General features: G+C 33.5%; 1 protein-coding gene across 1 annotated transcript in view; it reads right to left on the reverse strand.

Moving 5' to 3' along the window:
- Window positions 1–18,364, reverse strand: part of LOC129255078 (amine oxidase [flavin-containing] B-like) — a 47,771-nt gene extending 29,407 nt beyond the window's left edge. Inside the window, exons 1-4 of the mRNA XM_064095531.1 lie at window positions 18,278–18,364; window positions 14,355–14,449; window positions 8,467–8,604; window positions 1,866–1,970 (exon numbers count right to left, since the gene is read on the reverse strand). Of these exons, the coding sequence (XP_063951601.1) occupies window positions 1,866–1,970; window positions 8,467–8,523 (162 nt within the window). The 5' untranslated portion in view covers window positions 8,524–8,604; window positions 14,355–14,449; window positions 18,278–18,364. The remainder of the gene's footprint in view (window positions 1–1,865; window positions 1,971–8,466; window positions 8,605–14,354; window positions 14,450–18,277) is intronic.
- Between the last annotated feature and the right edge of the window lie 6,384 nt (window positions 18,365–24,748).

A 24,748-nucleotide genomic window follows, 5' to 3' on the forward strand; every position in this document is an offset into this window, starting at 1 on the left:
GACCAATGAGAACCATGCCCTCCATTAAATATTATAATTTGATGAGGTCAGGCAAACGTCTGAAATCCCTTCCGGCGGAACCTCACGTTTCGTAAATTCTTTCGTTCCAGTTTCAATCTGTGCATTTAATAACCATACTTGAAATTATATTACCCCCTTTTCTGCCTTCATCTTATAATTTATATTATCTTTGCTTGAATCTTTACTATATGTATCGTGTAATCTTTTGTGTGTATCATGTGATATTCTAAATTATTTTTGTGCGAATAAATTGAATTTTCATTTGTACCCGATTGCAATTGGACAATAAAAATATCTGAATCTGAATACCTTAATGAAAGAAAACTATATATTAAAATCCAGAATATCAAGTCAAATTTTATGGATGTCAGCACGGGAGTGGCTCAAGGTTCACTCATTGGGTCCTCTTTACCATTATGATAAATGATCTTCCCAATTATATAAGTAAAGGATTTTTTTATATGTATGCTGATGACACCACGATCTCTGTCTTTGGAATTTTGGAAATGATCACTCAATCCGAAGTACAGATCCAGCTCGATAATGTAATGCATGAAGGAAACGAATTGGTAAATAGAAATAAGCTGATCCTTAATCGAGATAAGTCCAAAGTAATATTAATAGGTTACAGAAAAAAAATAGGGAGATTCCCAAACATAAAGTCCCAGGTTATACATTAAACAAAATCTATACAAAATGAAATATTGTGTAATTCAAACAATAAACAACAAAAGAAATAGTGAGTGATGGACATCATCGACTGACTCATTTGCATGTCACTGAGTGGTGCATATCACTGTTTTGTGAAAAATAAGCGAAACTTTAAAATGCCATAACTTTCTTATTTTACATCCGATTTTGAAGAAATTTTCAGTGTTATGGTAGTTTAATTTTTCTCTACTTATTAAAATCAACATTTTACTGTGGTGGACAAATAACTCACGAAAAGAGGTATTATTCATGATTCTTGGTCAAAGGGTTCAAAAGTTATTTTTTTTCAAAATGGCGTCATCTGGCGGCCATCTTGGATTTGACCTGAAGATGACATTATATTGCAAAATAGATAGCGGAAAGAGATTCTACACACGGTCACCCCAAAACCCCTAAACAGAGATATTACTCGTCATTCTGGGGCAAGGAGATCAAAAGTCAATTTTTCAAGATGGCATCAGGCGGCCATATTGGATTTGACCTGAAGATGACCTTATATTGCAAAAATTATAAAAGAAATCGATTCTACACACACCTAAACCCATAAAAGGAGTTCTTCCTCATCATTTTAGGGCAAGGGGTTCACAAGTTAGTTTTTTAAGACTGCGTGTGGCGGCCATTTTGGATTTATGCAAATTAGCAAAATTGCCCAAACGGCAACTTTGGGCAACCAAGCTGAATTTGGTCTAGGACCCCAGAGGAACACGTTTCAAGAAAAAATCTTCATCGGAAAGAACATATCTAGGTTGGTGTATTGAGCCTATGGGACTGTCAAATCGACTACAATTGCAGTCTTCGGGTTTGATAGATTCTGAGAATTCAACAATAGAATTATTTGTCAGCGATTTTAACAGCTTAATCCTCTTTTCGAAATGAAACCCCATTGATAGACGTTGAATAAATTACGTCTCTATCCATTCCATTACTTATTTTATCTTGCAAGTCATGCGTGACTATTTTTGCCACAGAAATGAATGTGTGTGGAAAAAAGGGATCTTATTTGCCTTTTTTCAGTTTGTTTGGCAGAAAATTCTTATGAACCACTGTTCCATCCCACTGGTCAATTCGGTTTCGTTGACATACTGCTGGTTTTTTTTAGGGAAGGGGGGGGGATGAAGGTGAGGCGAAGTTACCTTTTCTCCCATTCTGTCAATGAGATGCCAAAAGTGGTTGAGTTCTAGATTCTCCAGGGGATTCCAGGTGTCAGGATGCAAACCTGACATCTTTCGCCACCTTCCCTGTTCACAAAATAATAATCGAAATTTACATGTTTTAAGGAATTATAGATATTTTAATAAATTAATGGATAATTGAATGAATAAATATATGAGTGAATGATTGAAGAAATGAACAGATGAATAAACAAATAAATGAGTTTATAAATAAATAAAATATCTGGGTACATAACATATTAATACACTTAACTGATGAATGAATGAATATATACATGGACAGATGAATAGATGGATGGATCAAACAATGAACGAATAAATAATGAAATGAAGAAAGCAAAGAATGAATATATATATATATATATATATATATATATGCAGTTGGCCCCTACTTTAAACAAAAACAAAAACAAACAAACAAAAACAAGAAACCGGCACTGGTTAGGACATTTGGGCTACCACTACTGAGTTTAAAAGAATTCATTTTTAAGGGGAGCGAAGTCTGTGTTTTTAATACGCCAACGCTATACATGTGTAAATCAACCGATTAACAATTAAAGGATAACTAAGCGTAGTAATCGTTTCTAAGATTTTTTTTTAGATGGTAAAGACTATGGCCCTTACTCTGAACTTGAAGTGCAATTTATCTTACAGTCCCGGGTCTAATTTTGTGCTAAAATTACGATAAGCGAATATTGTCAACAAATTTGTTTACATTGTAGGCCTATGTACCTTATGTTTAATGCGGTCTTTCATAAATATTTATGGTAAAGACAAACTACTTATTCATCAGTAATGATGATTTAGGCACTGGTGTAGATGGGGGGGGGGGATTTTCACGATTTAGGAAAAAATATAAAAGGAAAGAGAGAAAGGTGAAATATGATAGGCCGACTATTTTCTGAATATTATGTTACAATCTATCTCAAAATTTGATTTTTGTAATAAATATGTCGAAAAGTGTGCTCGCTCGCAACTTTTTATTAATTTACGCGTTGCGCCATATCTGCCCCCTCAAAATCTTTGGCTCATTTCGCCACTAGATTTGGGTGTCAAACAAGCTGATGAAGTAAACCTCCAATTACCAAGTCAATGATTCTTATGTTGATAATCCATTATATGTTATAGAATGTTTATTTGCTCTGACACAAATTGTTACGAAATCTACACGAATCATTCCAACTTCCTCAAAAATATATCTAAACTTCATTTTTACAATACCATAACAGCATTTACTTTCCGATGTCGCCAAGATTGCCCTTAGTGACCATTATTTGATTTTTACATGTATTAATCTTAAAACCAGATGAACATAAACTCACCAAATACAGTGATTTTAAGAAATTCGATGAATCTCAATTTCTTGAAAATATTTGTAAATGTTGAATGTTATATAATTCTTGTTACTTATAATAAAAAGATATTGAAACGTATTTGGCATTTGTAATATATAATTGATATCATTTTTTATATTCATTTTTTCAAAACATGTTATATCAGGACAATGATTTAAACAGCTTTGCTGATCAAGTTTAATCCTGTATAAATAAATTGAAATCAATTTATAAACATCGGACTTTATTCGGGTTAATTTCATTTTTTTTACCCGGAACCGGTTGTGACACCAACATATCGACCTTTAAGGACGTTCCACAGTTAAAGTGAAATCCATGTCATTTTGATTTGATTTGATTTGATTTTATTTTATTTCAGCATTTTTCCAACAGAAATAATTAACAAACATAATGTACAACATAAAGAAAAAAATAGTGATACATTTCTTTTTACAAAAAAAAATACAAATAATCATTCATTTGCAAAAATGTATATAGATAGTATTATTTTGCAATATTATAAGTTGTACTTTGTTGAGTAGACAAAAAAAAAAAAATGCTGGAGACCGCTACCATAAGCAGTGCTTGACTAGGGTAGCGGCCTCAAAACGTATTAGCGAAATAGACAAAAAAGAACGAAGTACAAATCAAGCATTGACTTAAATTAATTATAAACAGATATTATTAATACGATATTTACATGCAAGAACCTTGTATGCCTGATATTATCTGATTATGTGCACATTTGACGTATTTGCATGTGTTTGTGCATGTGCAAACGTGTGCGCGTGTGCAAATGTATATTTAAAATTGTATGTGTATGTTAAGTGTGTGTGTGTGTTGAGAGTGGGTGTGCGTGTATGTGTGTCGGTATATGAGGGTGTGGGGGGTAGTATTAATTAGGAATTATTGAATGGTTCCAGGATACAGCTTGAAATGATAGAAAAGTTTGATACTATGACTTAACTTTTTTTCATTTTCTGATGTAACAGTTTATGAGATCAGATAGAAATTAAAAATTTACCAAGAAAATTGAAAATTGACCAAGACCCGTAGAACTCTTTTTATATATATGCATAAATTATTCAGAATTGTATTTGCGTGTCATAAATTTTTTAAAGGATGATTTGAATGAGTTAAGAGAGGGACATTGTTTTAAGTATTGTGGTAAGGAATTCCAGGTATCTGGTCCATGATGGCGAACTGATTTTTGAGCAAGAATAAGTTTGGGGTTGTGTAGATGATAATCAGAAGAGTGGCGAGTTGGATATGCATGTATATTTGAATTTAAATTGAATAGATTTTGGAATAATGATGGAAGATTATTGTAAGTGTATCTAAACATAAATATACCTGTTTGTAGAGTGTGAATATCCTGTATTTTAAGTGCATTTAAACGCTGAAATAGAGGTTCTGTGTGGGAAATATAATGCGAATGAGTAACGTTACGAATTGCTCGTTTTTGGAGAAGTAGAAGAGAGTTTATTTTCGTTATACTACAGTTACCCCATACAATATTGCAATACATCATATGTGAAAGTACTAGGGAGTTGTATAGAACCAATAATGATTTTTCAGAAAGAAAGTCTTTTAATTTGTAAATTATTCCTATGTTTCTTGATATAGATGTATGTACATTGTGTATGTGTTCATTCCACGTTAGATTGGAGTCAATTGTTACTCCCAAGAATTTGGTAGAGTGTTTTCCAGTAAGAGGTAAACCGTCAATTGATAAATTGGGAGCTGGTAAATGTGGATTAGCTTCTCGAAAGTGTATAAAATTGGTTTTGCTTATGTTAAGTGAAAGTTTGTTTGTTTTAAACCATTGGGATATTTTAGAGAGTTCTGAATTAAGAATATGTGTTAGAGTATCTAAATTAGCATGGGAATAGAAAATACTGGTATCGTCGGCAAAAATTATGAAATTTAGAATTGGGGATGAATTTATGATATCATTAATATAGATAATAAAAAGTAGGGGTCCCAGAATTGATCCCTGTGGTACGCCGCACTTGATATTTTGTTTTTGTGAGTTTTGAGATTGGAAATGTACGTATTGTTGTCGATTATGTAAATAGTCTTCAAACCAGGATAGTGCTTGTCCCCTTATTCCATATGACTTTAATTTATGAATTAATATTTTGTGGTCGATTGTATCGAAAGCTTTCGAAAGATCCATGTAAATTCCAATCGCATGTTCCTTTCTGGTGAAAGCTTCAATAATTTTGTCGTACATATATAATAAGGCATAATCTGTTGAGTGTCCTTCTCTAAAACCGAACTGATTAGGAATAAAAATATCATTGTTTTTCAGAAAAGTAAAGAGTCGTTTAAAAATAATTTTTTCAATAATTTTAGATATTGATGGTAGTAAAGATATGGGCCTGTAATTGCTGATTAAGGAGGAATCTTCTTTTTTATAAATTGGTATTACTTTTGCGAGTTTCAGGGAATCCGGGCATTTGCCTGTTGAAAGAGAGAGATTAAATATATTGGATAGTGGATGAGCAATGTAATGAATAATTTGTTTAAGCAAATAAACACTAATTCCGTCATGCCCACAAGACTTGCTAGATTTCAGTTGTTGAACAATATTAATTATTTCAAGTTCATTAGTTGGTCTTAAAAAGAGTGAGTTTTCACATGCTGGAGATAGGAATTTAGTGAAATGTGAATCATTTACATGAATGTTTGAGGCCAGATTGGGACCTACATTAGTGAAATAATCATTGAATGCATTTGAAATTGTTTCTGGGTTAGTAATTTCTTGACCATCAACATTAAAACTATTTGCAATATCATGTTTTTTCTTACCTAAGAGATCGTTGACAGTTTTCCATAAAAAAGTAACATTATTTGCGTTTTCCTCTATATTTTTTGAATAGTACAGTTTTCGAGATAGACGAATAATGGATGTCAATTTATTTCTATATTTTTTGTATTTGTCAAATTTTACCTTACATTGAGTTTTTAGAGCTTGCTTATAGAGTTTATTCCGTGTTGATATTGATCGTTTAATGCCCTTTGTGATCCATGGTTGTTTATTCTTTTTAAGGACCTTATCTTTTACAAGAGGTATGTTTTTGTTATAATAATGTAAGAGTTTTTGAATAAATATTTCATAAGCAACATCGGCGTTAGTTTCGTTCAATACTTCATTCCAATCTTCTTCAGCTAAATCAGTTTTAGTGCATCGATGTTGCGTTGGGTTTCTTTTCTGTGCATTTCTTTTTTGTTTTTATTTGTATGTTGTTGAATTTTAGCTTGATTAGAAATAACAAATATAGGTAAATGGTCAGAAATGTCAGAATAAATTATGCCATTTATGAAGTTTTTGTTAGTTACATTTGAAATGATATTGTCAATGAGGGTTTTAGACGTACTTGATATTCGTGTCGGATTACTAATATGCGGGTGGAAAGAGTATAAAAGCAATGAGCTAATAAATTTTAGAGTGTAATTATTGTCAGTATTAATAAGATTAATGTTATAATCTCCCATTATGTAAATGTCTTTATTTTCCCGAGAAATAAAACTAAGACATTGATCGAGCTTATCTAAAAACAAATCAATGTCACCATTTGGGGGTCTGTACACATTACCTACGATTATGTTTTTATTTTTACTGTTTAAAATTTCAATGAAAATATCCTCCGTGCCTTGGATATGTATATCTGCCCTTACTTTAAAATGTATATCATTGCGCGTGTACAAGGCAACGCCACCCCCTTTACCATGCTCACGGTCAGAACGAATCATTTGATAATTATCAATGTTAAATAGAGGTGGTGAGTTTTTGTGCAGCCAAGTTTCTGATATACCGATAATAGAGAAGGGGTAATTGTTAATATTGGAAAGGAGTAATTCAATCGAATCAAATGATTTATTTAAACTTCTAGCGTTGATGTGCAAAAAACCTAAAGAATGACTAGACAAAATATGATTTTGGTCACTAGCAATGCTGTTAAAAGATGTGTTGGTTTCGGTTGTAGTAACAAAATCATTCGGTGAAACGTTGAATTTATTATTAAAATCTTCTATTGTGAAATATTTACTTTCTGAGTCTATCATGTCTTGGTCATGCATGCTTTCGTCACCAAACTTTGCACATATATACTTTAGAACCTTAATATTCGAAATATGCAAAAATTAACATAGGTCCATGTGCTTGATTTTTTGCTATAGAGCTTCAAAGTTCACCCAAATTGATGTTCTTAAGAATTGCGCATTCAAAAGAATTTGGCATTTTTAGACCGCCCAAGATTACTACAATGAGTTTAAACCTCCATTACTCAGTCAAAATACATGAAAAAGTCATCAAATTTCGCAAGAGAGTTAATAATTGTATCGTTAGAATGGAGAATCTATTAATAGTGCTATTTGTTTGCAATTTTAAGTTTAACAGCACTGTCAGTTCTTAAAAATGGCGTAAAAGATAACAAAATCCCAATCTAAAAAATGTAAAATTTCAGTAACAAACTACAAACGTACAATAAATGCTGCACTTTATTCAAAATCCATGTCATTTTCACCAAAATTTGCAGAGTTGTAGAGGAAGGTATACCTAAGAGGTACAAACATTAAAAAATAGGGGTTCATGTGCTTGTTTTTAAACTATCAGCATTTTTATTAGAGCAAATGTGCTTTTTAAAACACCAAAAATGGGCCGAATGCTTAGTATCTATGTGAAGAAAAAATCATAACCACTCTACCATTTATTCAAACTCGGGGTAATATTCGTGATTCTTGGCAGCACTGCAGAGTAAAGTATTTTGAAATTGTAGAGAATATTTTTTGGAATGGTCCATGGAATAATTCAATTTTTTAGCTTCATGAAATAACGCATCGGATCTGCAGTTAAAGTGCAGAAGATGAGAAAAATCAGCTCATACCCGCAACTAATTAATCACCTGTTCATCCATTGTGACGTCAGCGCGCAGAGTGTAAACTATGCGCAGATCATAATGCGCACAAATATAACTGTGGAACGTCCTTAAACGATAGGTCGCGATTTCCGTCCATCGGACAACGCACTGTTATTTATGCCTGACAAGCTCCGCCAAGTTACAACGAGAGGTGATCAGAGGCATAAGAAAATACGATATCACAACTTGTTACCCAAAGCAGACATGTTTGCTCTATCACTTCTTGTGATAGATTACGTAATGTGGGTGAGTTAGAAAATATATGTATATAATTATATAAGCCTAAAAACATAAATTACTTACCCTGTGGTATGAAATTGCCATTCCGGTGTCATAGCAACGGACGGTGTCCACACCCATTTCTTTGGCGAGTCGGTAGATGCGATCCTGGGTAGGTCCTATATACGCCCCGCCCAAGTCTGTGTAGTTTATTGCCTCGTCCTGTTGATATTCAAGAATTCAAATGACAAGTAGAGGTTTATTGTCAGCCACAATTTAATCGGATAAGGATAAATCTAGGCGATATGGAAGAATATTGTAGCTCCATATTGTCCACCTTGAGTGGATGATGCTATTAGTCCCCTCATTGTCACATCGACCAGGATGTGCATATAACTGCTTTGTGAAAATAAGTAAAAATTAAAATGTTATAACTTTATAAGCGTTGTGGCCCAGTGGATTAGTCTCCGGACTTTGAAACAGAAGGTCGTAAGTTCAAATCCCAGCCATGGCGTAGTTTCCTTCAGCAAGAAATTTATCCACATTGTGCTGCACTCAACCCAGGTGAGGTGAATGGGTACCTGGCAGGAATTTATTCCTTGATATGCCACAACGCTGTAAAAGGCTGCGGGGCTAAAGCCAGGGTAATAATATCCAAGTACTATGGTATTACTGGCAATGAATACAACTGGATGGAATCGTATTTAACAGACAGAAGGCAATTTGTAATGATTAACAGTTGTCGCAGTGAATTTTTGAAGATAAAATCAGGTGTCCCACAAGGGTCTATACTGGGTCCATTGATATTTTGTATTTTTATTAATGACATGTGTAATTTGAAATTGCATGTACATTCTAAAATGTCTCTTTATGCTGATGATACCGCCATTTTTAATCACGGTGAATCAATTAAGGAGGTACAAAAGTATTTGCAAGATGATTTTGATTCAATAAGTAAATGGCTAGACTTAAATAATATGCATTTACACCCACAAAAAACAAAAGCCATGGTATTTGGTCAAAAGAAAAAGTTCAGGGGTGCTCATTTGTCAGTGAAATTCAGGAACATACAATTAGAAAATGTAAAAAAGATTAAATACTTAGGTGTCATGCTCGATCCGGACTTGACTTGGTGCGAACATATTACTAATATCGTTTGTAAAATATATCGGGCAATAGGTTGTGTAAGGCGGATTAAGCACTTACTGTCCTTTGATATCATGAAGAAGCTGTCCTTTTCTATGATTTTACCTTACATTGATTACTGTATTACATCTTGGGGAAGCAGTGCAAAAATACATTTAGATAAGATACAAAAACTTCAAAATAAATATGCCAGAATGCTTTTGAAAAAAAATTATAATACATCACAAATTTCTTTGTTGCAGTCACTGAAGTGGCAATCAGTAGATCAGCGTATAAAATATAAGTATTGTGTTCTTGTATATAAAATAATGAATGATTTAGTTCCAAATTATTTAAAACCTTTAGTATGTAAACGGCCCGTGAAATACAGGACACGGTATTCTTTACGATGCCCCCTTCAGCTTCCCAAAGCTAGAATTGAACATAAAAGAAAATCTTTCGCATATGTCGGACCCAAATTATTTAATGCACTTCCTTCAAATTTACAAGTTTGTACCTCCTTGTTAGTTTTTAAAAAATTATGCAAAGCCTTTCATACGAATTGATAAAGAGCGAAATGATATTCCATTGATTTACAATGCTATGTATGTTTAAATTGTCACTTCCCACTCTATATTTTGGTGTTAATTGTTTCTGATGTTAGATATTTTGTATTTCGTATTTTTGATGTTGTTTGTTGTTGATGTTGTTGTTCATAGTTATCTTGACATGTATTTTAAACTGCAGGGCGCCTTTGTAAAGCAGTTTTAAGAACTGAACAGGCCTACCCTGCAGTATAAAATAAATAAAACAAAATAAATAAATAAATAAGTCCTTTGGAAGCGCATAGAGACGTTATTTATAATGTGTTATGCGCTATACAAGAACTGACTATTATTATTTCTTATTTCAGGCCTACATCCGATTTTCAGCGTAATACTCAAATTTTCTCTATTGATTTACATCAACATTTTTCTGGACTTGAAGTCTACTCAGGCATGTCAGCGATGTATTGGCTTGTCCTATCACATCGAGTTATCGCGTATGGTCGGGTCGTGGCCGTGCTAAGGCCGTGCCGTGGCCGAGTGGTCTAACATGTCTAAGGCGCCTTATGTTAACTTTCAGGTCTGAGTTTCATAAAATATAAAACAAAATTTGGGCACGCTTAGGGCTGGCATTATTTTTATTTAGGCCTTGCGAGATACCTTATCGTGTTTGTGAGATATGAAGCTATGATTTACTTGAATTTTCCGTCTTTAGGACTACACCCAAAACAAATTGATTTTGGTGCAGCCCCCTACAAAAATAAAGTGAGTGGTAGGTTGTTGCACCACAAATTGTCGCCCCATTTCACTGAACACTTAACAAACAAACAAAATAGGTCATGTAGAGTTGCAAATGCAATTACATAATTTGGCTTGGTTATTGGTTATTAGACCAAATGAGAACTAGACAAATTATATATTAGACCAAATTATTAATAGACCAAATGGGTTAAGCCCATGTGTTATTAGACAAAAGGAGAATTAGTCCTACTGTTGTTAGACCATGTGGATAAAAACCGAATTTTTCCGTGGGCTCTGCTGCTGTTCTCTATATTACCTTCCCCAAAGGTAAGGGGTCAGTTGGTCTAAACCCGATTCGACTAATGGCCGTTTAGCCTCATCCTATATACATGGTCTAATTCCATTTCATCTACAACAAGTTAACATTTTGGTCTAATTGTCATTTTCCCTATTTACCATTCCGTCTAATTTCCATTTGGTCTAATTTCTATTTGGTCTAACACCACTTGGTCGATTCCTGGAAATATTTATTTGGAATTTAGACGAAAAGACGATTAGACTATTTGGCTATTCGACGACTCGGCAATTATACCGACCAATTACATTCTACCATGTCCTATATATTAGACCAAGTGGAAGTTAGACCAAACTGTTACTAGAGCAAATGGGTGTTTGACCAACCATTACTGCAAGACCAAGTGGATACAACCACCTCAAAAAAAAAAAATAATGATACACACACACTGACCCTCACACACACCCTAACACAACACTCACTCTAACACACACACCCTGACCCTCACACACATACCAACACAACACTCACTCTAACACACATACCCTGACCCTCACACACATACCAACACAACACTCACTCTAACACACACACCCTGACCCTCACACACATACCAACACAACACTCACTCTAACACACACACACTGACCCTCACACACATACCAACACGACACTCACTCTAACACACACACACTGACCCTCACACACACACATACCAACACAACACTCACTCTAACACATACACCCTTACCACAAGGTGGTTGAAGACATTATTTGTGTAATGGCCGACAATTTGTGGTTCTAGATTTCTTTTTGCCGACACAAATTGGCGCAATATGCTTAAAAATTGAGACCGTCACGCAGCACAAATTGTCGCGAGGAGACAATTTCTGCAGGGGTGACAATTTGTGGTGTCAAATTTTGCACAGATTGTCGCGGGGTGACAATTTGTAGTGCAACATACTGTGTCTACAAAAATTATTTGTAAACTGCACATTTTGAAACACTGAAAAATGAGTGGATGGACTATAATAATAATCCGCTTTTATATAGCGCTTGATACATCGAAACGACGTGTCTAAGCGCTTTACAGATATATTATTACCCCGGTCATCTGATTCAATCAGTCATTCCCGCACACAATGTGTGCACATCCTCCACTCCCTGGGGAGTATTCCAGTCAGTCGCCGATGAGGCGCACACAGTACTGGACAAGCTACAATGACTTTCACATCCTACCGGGTTCCCATTTAGCACCTGGGTCGAGAGTGTCAAAGTGTGGATTAACGCCTTGCCAAAGGACGCCAGACCGCGGTGGGATTCGATCACACGACCCTCTGTTTACAAGGCGAGAGTCAGAACTACTACTGTACACCACGGCTCCTACACATGACTATGATTAAAGTGAAAAAAAAATTACCTGGCTTTCATAAACTCTAATGAATAATATATCATATGGAATAGAAAAGTATAGTCTTTGTTTTTCATCTAGTTTCAAATTGTTATCGGTCACGCATGAATGACTATAATTCAATTAGTGTGATGATGCATGTTTTCATATTTTTTGTGATCATTGAAGCGTAACTCACGATGCTTCAATGATCATGGCTTATTTCTTAATTTTTCTGAGATGAGATGACATGCTTTCATTTCATATAAAATTCAGATCCTTTTCACCGTTTTATTCATTTTGACAAGAAATGAAATATTAAGAATGAATCTAATTACACCCCTGTACAAAGTCATTGGGGGTGACAGCAATCAGGCATCAATTCGCTAAAAAAAATCTTTTATGAAATCTGTAATACCAAATAAAATATTACGAACTGGATATCAAATGAAACCATATCATCTCATCTGTCGGGAAAAAGGTAAAAAAGTCATGATCAATGAAGCATTGCGTACTACGCTTCAATAATTACAGCAACAGCAAGGTTTGAAAATATGCATTGTTGCATATAACAATTCATAATCATTCATGCATGATTGATCACTATTTGGAAGAAGTTGCCAAACAAAGGCCATATTTTCTTTTCCATTTGTATATCAATTTTCACAAGAAATGAAATATGAAAAAATAATTTAATTACATCCATTTCCAAAGTCAATGAGGCAGCAGCAGTCAGACATCAATTTGTTTAAAATCGTTAACGAAATCCATACAACTGACTACTAAAATATTAATGAATGGTTCATGTGTGACCGATCACAATTTCCAACAGGTAGGTGTAGAATTCCATTCTGGTAGATGTATAATTAAAGGATGAAGGAAAGGACCGTTTAGTCAATCATTTTGTAATCTTTGTTAACGAAATCCATACAACTGACTACTAAAATATTAATGAATGGTTCATGTGTGACCGATCACAATTTCCAACAGGTAGGTGTAGAATTCCATTCTGGTAGATGTATAATTAAAGGATGAAGGAAAGGACCGTTTAGTCAATCATTTTGTAATCTTTGTAAAAATTTGTAATCTTCAAAGGGAAGGAAAAGGGCTCACTCATAACCATGGATGAAATTAAAAGGAAATTTAAAGAAGAATGGGAAGAAAAAGGCTGGCGTTAGGTTGAGGCAAGATGTCTCTACATTTAAGGAAATGGGAAAAATCTAAATTAAAGGAAAATATAGGGAGAGAGAGAGGCAGAGGTGCATATACAGCGAGAAAAAAAAACAATTAAACAAAAACACATATTTGTTTCTCTTTTTTCTTGCAAAAAAAAAAAGAATAATACGGGGAATTTGAGTTCCTTCCATGTAGAGTAGACATAAAGGGGAGGGTTTTCTTTACCTGGGGAGGGGGGGGGGGGAAGGTAGAACATTGCCTTTTATCATTTTTGTTTTCTCTTGTCATTTAATACATCTTATTATCATTTCATTTTGTAATTGTTTGAAACGCATCAGTATTAATTTTCAATAACTTTGAAGTTGGATGTATAATTTGTATAATTATATGGGATATGGATTTATTGTATAATTTGTAATCATGTTTCAAATAATTTGCACAACTTGTTTATGGAATGTGATTGAGTATTTTTAATTGAAAGAATACAATAAAAACATCCTTAAAACAACTAGGTCCAAAACAATTGCTAAATCTCCCTCTTTCATATGATAAATAATTCATTATATTTTATGACAGCCAACTTAGGATTTCTTTGACTCCAAACATAGTTTATCTTCTCATTTTGAATTGCTGTATGGAATGTTTAAATAATTTTTGTAGAGTCTGTAGGTCTACTATACTTACAGGTCCGTACACTTACATAAAAATTGAGAGTCCGTCCTCCGACTCGATCATTTGCTTCTAGTACCAGTACATCTTGGCCAGATTCATGTAAGAGCTTGGCGGCTGATAAACCTTAACAGATATCAATAAAAATGACGAATATTTAACATGCTGGGAAGATCATTAAAGATGAATTTAAGTATAGACCTAGTTTCAGTAAAAACTGATTTCACGAGAAACCAAGATAAATCGTGGATATAGATCTGGTACAGTTACCTAAACTCTGAAAAACGATCACACTGTCGATCACCAGCACGGATGAGCACACGTGAGACAATTGTATCATTCACTGCAGGACCCGACATTTCAATATAATCCCATGATTATCTTGCTAATTTCTCAGCAATAACACAATTTCTTTCAGAATTATTTTTGCACATATTTTTTTTATTAATGCAAATAGACACTTGGATGGCCTTTTTATTGGATTATGTACGAACTTCTTTTTAAATTGTTACAGTTAACTGACATTCATCTTTATTCTGGATCACTCTAGAGCATGATCATGATAAGTATATTTTATTTATTTATTTATTTCAAAATATTTATTCAGGATAAAAACATGTATCAGCACAATGGCTGTTTTACATCATAGTCCTGAAGGACAAAAATACAATCAGTAAAATAAATTCAATATTCATAAGATTAATATACAAGCAACAAAATAGATGAATGTGTGCAATCATGATAAACCTTTAATCATTTTCACCCAGAGTGTAATCTGAAATAAGGATTCTCGTTGCTTTAAGACCATCGCACAGGCCCTGTCGCACACATTACGATTGCTCTGTGACCATGTGCAGCGCATTGTACTTTGTGTTTAGGGGTAGGGGCGCAACGATAGACGCCCCCCCCCTCATGAACAAAGGATAGTCTTCTGCTCCACCGCCCATGTTTGCGAACCGATTTTGGAATAAAACGTAGTAGAATTTGATGCTAATGAAACTTGGATATCATCATGTGTACTGTTTTAAATCATCGTACAATAGGCCTACCTATGTTCAAATCTGTGACTTTATATGCTATCATCTTATTAGCATAAACGCGAATTTAATATCTACTCGTAATGACGTCATATAGATCGTATAATTGGTTTTGATTTCAAACTAATTGCCTCTAATCCAAAATTCAAATTCAAATTCAAATTCATTTATTTCACATCTGTAAAAAACATACAAGATACAATATATCGAGATCAATCAATAGGTAATGATCATTTTCAGTGATCAGTAAATTTTTGAGAGAAACAAGTGTTAGGTTCATAGAGGAATATAATGTGTAAAAGTCCAAATCGATACAGATTGTGCATGTGATCACTAACCGGATAACATGTGATCTAATCACAGCGGGAAACATGTGCGTTGTGGAATATACTAGTAACGTGTGCACGTAATAAAGCCATTGCAGTCTGAAATTCCTTCGAGGCAACAAATTTTTCCCCTCCACTCCCACCCAGGTACATTGGTAATATATTATCGGGATGGGAGGACCCGGCGTCAATACAGAATTTAGTCACGGGATCGTTAAGGGGATTGCATATTTCTGAGGCAATGCAGTGTAGCGGTGACTTTAGCACATATGTTACCATACAAGCTGATATCTTAGTCCATGCGTAGAGCTGAATTACTGTTGAGAATTACCGTGTGTAGGAAATTTTGTGTATCACGATTTATGATATTCTTATTAAACATCTCATGGTTGGGAGGTTGGGCAGAGTTACGACAGTAGATCAGCATGGTTGGTAGGTTGGAAAGACATTGATTTCTGCATTAAGGCTGGGAGGTTGGGCAGAATTTAGACAGTCAGTCATCATGGTTGGGAGGTTGGGCAGAGTTACGACAGTAGATCAGCATGGTTGGTAGGTTGGAAAGACATTGATTTCTGCATTAAGGCTGGGAGGTTGGGCAGAATTTAGACAGTCATTCATCATGGTTGGGAGGTTGGGAGAGATATTGAATTATTTTATGATTTTATGTTTTAGATTAGGAACAAGGACATCTGGAGGTAACTTTTTTGGCCTGCATAAGGTTGGAAGGTTGGGCAGGGCACTTACGAGTTTATCAAGAAGGCAGATATACAACATTGTTGAATAGATGGCCATATGATAGAGGTATACTTTTATATGTCATACATATTATATTCTCAGGTTTAAAGAAGTCCACTGTCCAGATAGTCATATTAAAGTGACTAGGCCTACAATATGGCTGGGAGGTTGGGTAGGACTTAAGGACAGGCAGCATAGCATATCGAAAACTTGTATGCAGTGTACCGGACATGTAAAAACATAGCAGACGACGTTTGCAGACCTCGCGATCATCGTATGACTAGTGGTGCGGAATGTTCCATTGCGGCTTTATGGGGGAAATAGCATTACAGAGGGATAAAATGTATACACAGATAATGTTTCAGCGTTGATTCGCAATATTTTGAGTCAATTTTCATGAATTATCGTTCTTTGAACATTAAAACATCATTATACAATGAAAGAAATAAGCAAAACTTAATTTTCAGACTTAGCTATGCAGTGGTAAGCTAGGATGCACCCCTCGTATACATAATGGACCCGTCACGAGTGTAGGTTTGCTCTTCGGACATCACTATCACAAAGAAAATCTCCTCTGATTTGATGATAAAAGTGCCCTATTTCCTTATTAACCAATCTCCATGGTTCTTTCATGAGTATTTGCCTTACAATGTGCCCTTTATTGTAATCTGGGCGGAAATTCATGATACCACCACCCACCGATGTGACGACGGAAATAATCCACCCGGGTACTATAAAAATGTCCCCCAAACCCATTATCCCAATACATATTCCTGACTATGGATGGTTTCTAGTGATTTTAATGTAATAAAGTGCCATATTTCCCACCAATTGAATGTAAAAAAAATTATGGTCATCTGATAGAAGAAGTTGTTACCATTCATTTCAGGGGGGCGGAAATTCTATCTGAATCAACGCTTGTCCTTGATACACATTTGTTTGTGAAAAAAGGGTATAATGCAAGGGAATTCTGCGTGTTATAAGGGTGCGCGCGTGCAGCGAGGACCTTCTGTCCGCTAGTTTTCCATATGAGCATTATGTGGCTAATTATGACTTTTATATGTAAATGGTAAGGAGGAGCATGTCATGATACATTGCTTTAGAAGTGTAGAAGGTTTTTGTTCAGAAACAATTTGTTTGAAACATGACAGATCACCAATATTGATATCAAAGTATATGCTCCAAAGATGTTGTTTACCAAGATTTAGGGAAACACCCGTGGGAACTACTATCCTGCGGGTGGGTCACGTGATCAACAGTCCCAGGGAGGAGTTACTACCCTTCCTGGCGATCACGTGACCATATCTTTCAGTAAGATTAATAGGATGCCACAGATGTAGTTTTTCGTTATGTCTTACGACATTGTTCAGACTGTTTTGAGGTTTATCACCTCTTATGTTATTTAGGCATATTGCCTCTGTGTTTTGATGCCTCGTACGGAATTAAACGGCGAGCAATGGCATATCATTTGTCCACGTGTTTTCTTCTCAAAATGATTCCATAGTAAAGGAGTAAAGGAGTAATGAATATTGTAAAATGACAAATTAACAAAAATAACAAAATACATAGGGTAATGAATGCGATGTGGGGGAATAGCAAAAGCCAAATAGACCTATCTAGGCTACTCCCTGATTAACATTCATTACCGAAAAAAGACTATCCTGCAATCAATTGATTAGATTGCAAGAAACACACATTTCAAAATAAACGAAATCAACAAACTAATGAAAAATTTGAAGAAAAAAAATGACAACTACATTACAAAAAAATATGTTTAAAAAACATACACATAAAAGCAAGCAAGCTTATTCACTGAGAACATGGTGAAGTATACATATTTAGAAGGTAAGACTTACATGTTACTTTAAATGAATTTAGCGAAGGACTTTCTTTTATTTCAGGGGGCAAACTGTTCCATATGAGTGGTCCACTATAACTTATGACTGTTCTTGAGAAAGAAAAGCGGTAAAAAGGAATGTATAAATTATCAGAATTTCTCGTATTATATTTGTTTACACTGCGATTTGTTTTAAAATAACTGTTAAATGTGTCAGGCAACTGATTCTTGCAGTATGAAAACATAAAAATTGCAGTGTGAAGGGTATGTATATCATTAATTTTTAGAATCTTTAATTTACGGAATAATTGATGAGAGTGAGCTAAATATGGGGAATTTGTTATTATTCTTATTGCCCGTTTTTGTAAGCGAAATAATTGTAGCTTTAAATAATTTGCACAGTCCCCCCATACGATATTGCAATAGCTGAGATGCGTGAGTATCATTGTATTGTATAATTGAACACGAATATGCAATGGTAAGTCACCTTTGATTCTATTAAGTACACCAATGGTTTGAGAAATCTTCATAGAAATATTATTTACATGTTGTTTCCAACTCATGCTATCGTCAATTGTGACACCTAGGAATTTCGTATATTGCACTTTCTGAATTTCAAAATCATTTATATATAATTTTATGGAGTTTTCTTCGATTTTCTTATTTTTAGGCTTAAAAATCATAAAATATGTCTTCTTAGTGTTAATTTGTAGTCTGTTGGCTTGGAACCACATGTGAACTTTTTCCATTTCAGAATTTAAAATATTATTTAATTGAATGGGATCCTTACCAGATAAAAATAAACTTGTATCGTCTGCAAATAAGGTAGTAGTTAAAATATTACTTACATGTTGCAGGTCATTGATGTACAATATAAAAAGAAAAGTATTTTCGTTTGCACATTTTCTTGATATCCGTATTAAACCATGACCTTTCTGTAGATGTCTTTTTTATTTTAACATTTGTTATTGGAAAACTTTCATTATATAGTTTTTTGTAAATGTCTAAAAATATGTCATAAACTTCATCAACGTTTTCTGTATTGTTTAAACATGTCCAATCAACACACTGTAATTTTCTACAAAATGTAATCATATTTTTTTCACAGAAGTCTCTTATAGGGTAATGGGTCTTTGAATTATTAGAGATTAAAGGACCTTCAATTATGACGAAAGGGGTTAGGTGATCACTGACATCTGTTGTAATGATACCAGCTTCTACGACACTTTCAGGTTGGTTATAAAATATATTATCTAATATTGTTGCCGAATTACTTGTTATCCTTGTGGGTTTATTAATTAATGGAAAATATGAAAAGGTAGAAAAAATATTAACAAAATCATGATTACATGACATTAAATCTAGGTCCATCAAATTAACATTAAAATCCCCCATGATAATACATTGTTTTTTCTCACTTGAGATTTTGCTTAAAGGTATTTGAACTGTTTCTAAAAAATATTTTAATGATTGGCTAGGAGGTCTATAGATGACTGAAACTATGAAACATATTGATCTTATGTGGATTTCAATAAATAAACTCTCTATACAATTTTGGAAAATGTCTAAATCCGGTCTCCTTTTAAATTTAAGATTTTTATTTACATATATTCCAACTCCACCTCCACGCTTGTTATCACGGTTACTAGTAATAAAAGAAAAGTCTGGTATATTATAATATTGTTCCTCATTATCTCTAAGCCATGTTTCAGATATACCAAATACTGTAATATAATTCTTAAAGCAATTAATACATTCTGAGAACCTGCTAAAATTACGTCTCAAGCTTCGACAGTTAAAATGAAGCATTGTTAAAGTATCTTTAGTATTGTAATTATTCATTAAGTTCGAAAAATCGTTTGGGGTGTAATACTTATTATCGGCACGGATCATTCTATTATCCAAACCATCAATATTATCCATAGCACAAATCATAATAATTTTCTTGATGCCTTCTGATATTATACATATAACAAATTAAATCATATAATAAGCTTGCGTTGACAAGACGAACAATTAAACTTGGAAAAATTAAACAAAATGCAACAATAAGGGGGAAATAAAAAAGTAAAAATACATAATTCATGTTAACAAATACTTTTGAAACAAGGCGGTATACACTTGAATCTCAGTGATATTCGTGAATAACATCAACTGACAAAATAGGAAAAAATATATATACATGTTCATGGACACAGAATACTATCCATTCCTAGCCATACACCAGTCGTTGTCTTTGTAAGTGATCAGATAAGCACTTTCAGAACAAATATGTGCAATATATACATGTAATTATTTTCAATACAACGTATTATCGTAAAACATTTCATATATATATAAATAAAAAAATATATATATATATATGAGTATTGGTGTTGTGATTGTTCAAGCAATACACTATTTTAATGAACAGTATAAGTATGTATGTTGCAAAAAATGATATGTGTTTGTGTTATGTGTTTCATTCAATTATTATCATTTAAAAAAAAATGAACAAGTATTTATTATGTAATGTTAGAATTCATATTCTTATATCAGAACTTGGTCTTTAGACAGATGTCTGTAAATTCTATCAATATTTGTGTTGTATTTGTTAAATGAGTGTATATTGTTTTAGTAAACTGTCAGTTACGAATGGTGTGTAAAGTAATATTTCATTCATAAAATTGTTAAAAGTGTAAAAGTTTTGTGTTGGATGTGTAAATGTAATGTAAATTAATAAATGTATACGTATTTAATGTATAATATATAAATTCATTATCATATACCAAACACCATTTTCCTTTTTTTGTACAACACATTTTATACTTGTGTTATAAAAATATATACTGTACAATTTAACTAATCAAAAACAAAAAAGACCCATGGACCCTGCCATGTTGTGACTCAAGAAACTCTCTCCAACCGAGTAGAAATTCAACACATCAACATGTGCCATTGAAGAATAAGACACGTACATTATGCTTCAGCCACGGACATGCAGTCACAGAATATCGTCCTAATTCAGGTGGAGCATTGAGCCATGAAAGGCAAAACCCTTGGAAGTTAATCTGTTTGTGATTCAATATAAAATATATTGGGGTCGATTTATTACATCAATCGTTATTTTGACAAATTAAGCTAGAAAAGTATATAATAACAATTCTTCTTTTTTTTTCTTTTCCCTTTTTTAATACCATATATATGTTTCAGGTAATTGTATAACGAGCATTAATTGAGTTGTTATTGTATAAAGGAAAAAAAAAATCGCTTCCATAGTATATTATTATTCTGATTATTCTGAATTATACGAGTGTACATGTGACCATAAAAATACATTGTACATACATATGGGTTTAATTGAAACGATTCCACTACGCACCAAATTCAATGACTTTGTCCACCACAATTACGACAATATTACGATAATGAATTAATTTCATTGATTTTTTTTAATATTATGATTACTAGCATTCTGAAGTCCAGTACATTGTTCATAGTTCGGCATTTTCAGAGTTTTTCTAAGTCACTGATAGATGTAATTCTTTTTCGAATAATGTTATTAGTATTCTTTCAGTTAATTTAAACCCCTAATAAAAATATACTTTTCTTTCACATTTTCAGAAAATGAAGATTGGATCGTTGACCAGTCTTAAGGTATGTGGTGGCCTTTATACGCGCGGAACCAGCCTCCAATCTTTTAGCATTTACACTCTTAAAAGTGACTCATTTAAAAGTCATAACCATTTTTTCACTTGTGTAGATTTTTTTTGTAGTTTCCAGTATATAGCTAAAATGTTTAGGCCCTACTTTTTAAATTAAAACTGAATTTTAAAGTTTCACTCTTTTGGGAAACTTTTCAGAGGTATCTGTGCTCCATCTTTATGAATTTAGGATCAAGAACGTGTTCGGAACGATAGGACCGTACCTGGTAATACCTCGGTCACATTTGCTCTAAGGCGGCCGTACGGCGAGTCGAAATCAGTCGTTTTATTCATTTTAATACAAACCACCTATCATGCCTATAATATGACGCTCGTACAAAAAATGTTAAAACGGCTGTTTTCGACTCGCTGTACGACCGCCGTATTGCAACCGAGGTATAAGCACAAGTTCAAGTTCAATCAAGTTCAAGATGATGTATTTTAAACAAGCTTTTCAACAATGCCTTTCAGGGTTTAAACAATACAGACATTTTCATTTGGCGACAGTTTCTCGGAGCAACAAGATTAAGGGCCTTTTCACACGAGAATCTTGAGTCATTATTGTAATGATGATTACAATTCGTCTTTAGTATCATCGTACCATTCACACGTTCACTCGAAAGAGCGAAGGCGGTATTGTGTAATTGGTGACTTGTCAATCAAAGCACTGCATCGATGCACTGATGAATTCAATAATGTTTTTTCGCTCTTACAAATCCAACAATCACTTCTCTTGTCTTCATATCAACTGCAGAAGTATCAATAAAATTTTTGATAATTTTGTTTCTTTCTTAAATATAATAAAATACAGATTTTGTGCAATAGGGGTATCTGAGACTTTGATAAAACACAATGATCCAGTCTGCAATATTGATGGATATAATTATGTTGGAAATGGTCGCCAAGATCGCAGTGGAGGGGGAGTTGGTATTTTTATTAGGAATGATTTAACATATATTCACCGTAACGATATTGATGTATTTAATGATATATTTGAATATATTTTTGTCGAAATTAAGGTGAAGACAAAAAATATTGAGTTTGCTGTTTTCTACAGACCACCGAAGGGAGCAGTAGAATCTTTCAATTAATATTTGAATTCACTTATCATTAAAATTAAGAGAGAAAACTAATTATTATATATAGTAGGTGATTTTAATATCAATATACTAAGTGTCACATCTTGCCAATATGTTAACGATTTTCTCGATATTTTTTTGACAAATTAACTATTTCCTTTAATCTACAACCCAACTCGAATTACTAGTTCTTTAGCAACGCTAATCGACAACATTTTCACCAACAATTCTAACAACACATTCAGTGGTACTATTTTTGCAGATATTAGTGATCATCTACCCATTTACTGTATTCACAAAGATATTATCAACCAAAATTCAGAATCGATTATTACTAAACGTGATATTCATGAAGACGATATTATTAGATTCACAGAAATGCTGAAGTCTGCTACTTGGCAAGTTGAGTATGAAAATAATGATGTTAATTACATGTACGATAGCTTCTTTCATACTTTCAAATCATTTTATGACGAGTGTTTTCCAATGGTTCAAAAGGTAAAGAAACGTGAACGAGACAAATTATGGTTTAAGTCAAAATTACGATGCATGTGTAAAAAGAAATATTATTTGTATAAAAATATATTAAATGTCCTTCCATTAATGAACGCTCATATAAATCATTTAGAAACAAATGTAATAATGACATAAATATGCAAAAAATATTTTTTTCGAAAACAATTTTCTCAAGTACAATCTAATATGAAACAAACATGGAAATTAATCAACAAATGATGGGAAATACTGTAAATAAACGGAATGTCGATGAAATTGTAGTTGATAATCGATCTATATCTAGTGACATTGAAATCGCTAGTGAATTCAATAATTATTTTGTAAATATTGGTCCATCTTTGGCTCAAAATGATAGATATTTAGATTCTCCGAAAAATGTACTTTTACGATACCTAGATCGAAATGATAATCCTGCCTTTTTCTTGCCAATTACCCCTAATGAAATAATCAATATTGTAAATTAATAAGACAGTTCGTAGTTCCTTTCTGCGCATGATCCAAAGATTCTACGCATGATCAGAGCATGGACCTATTAAAGCTGGACATTCATCGGTTAGTTAATGAATTCACTAACATCTGACTGTCATTGTCATGTGAATAACATTCTCTTCATATTTATCTCCTGTGATACCATCATGGTCGCCGTCAATTAAACCCTGAGTTACAGAAGCTTTCGGTGATTAGACAGTTAACAATTAGACAAACTGCATGCGCAGAAGGTAATAAATTACCTAAATTCTCCGAAATTAATGTGCAGTTCTGGTTTACAAATGGTTATCTTGGTTTCCAAGGTTTTTATTTGGAAAAATGTATGAATATTTCAAGATAGAGGCTGAAATGAAATTGATTGATTGTAATTTATAATCACATTTTAAAGATTTCTTCATAATATTCCAGAAAAACATGGTGGGTTTCTTGTAGGGGCCGTCCCCCTCTCGTTGTTAAAGAAGTCATTATGAGTGTGCAGAAGCGTGCAAATCGATAATAATAGATTTGATATCACAAAAATCGTCTGCTTCTCAATTTGCTGTTCCAAATCTGAAACATCTTAACTGAAAGGTATAATCTGTTACAAGACATCAGCCAACAAACGACAAAAAGAGGAAAACATTCCTTTGTAAAGATCAGATTCGCCTTGGTAGTCGCTATTGTCAGAGCACCTGTATGTTATCATTAATATGCACATAATCAGGAGACGGCGACTATGATTGC

This window comes from Lytechinus pictus, chromosome 2 (assembly GCF_037042905.1).
Source record: "Lytechinus pictus isolate F3 Inbred chromosome 2, Lp3.0, whole genome shotgun sequence".
Classification (NCBI taxonomy): domain Eukaryota; kingdom Metazoa; phylum Echinodermata; class Echinoidea; order Temnopleuroida; family Toxopneustidae; genus Lytechinus; species Lytechinus pictus.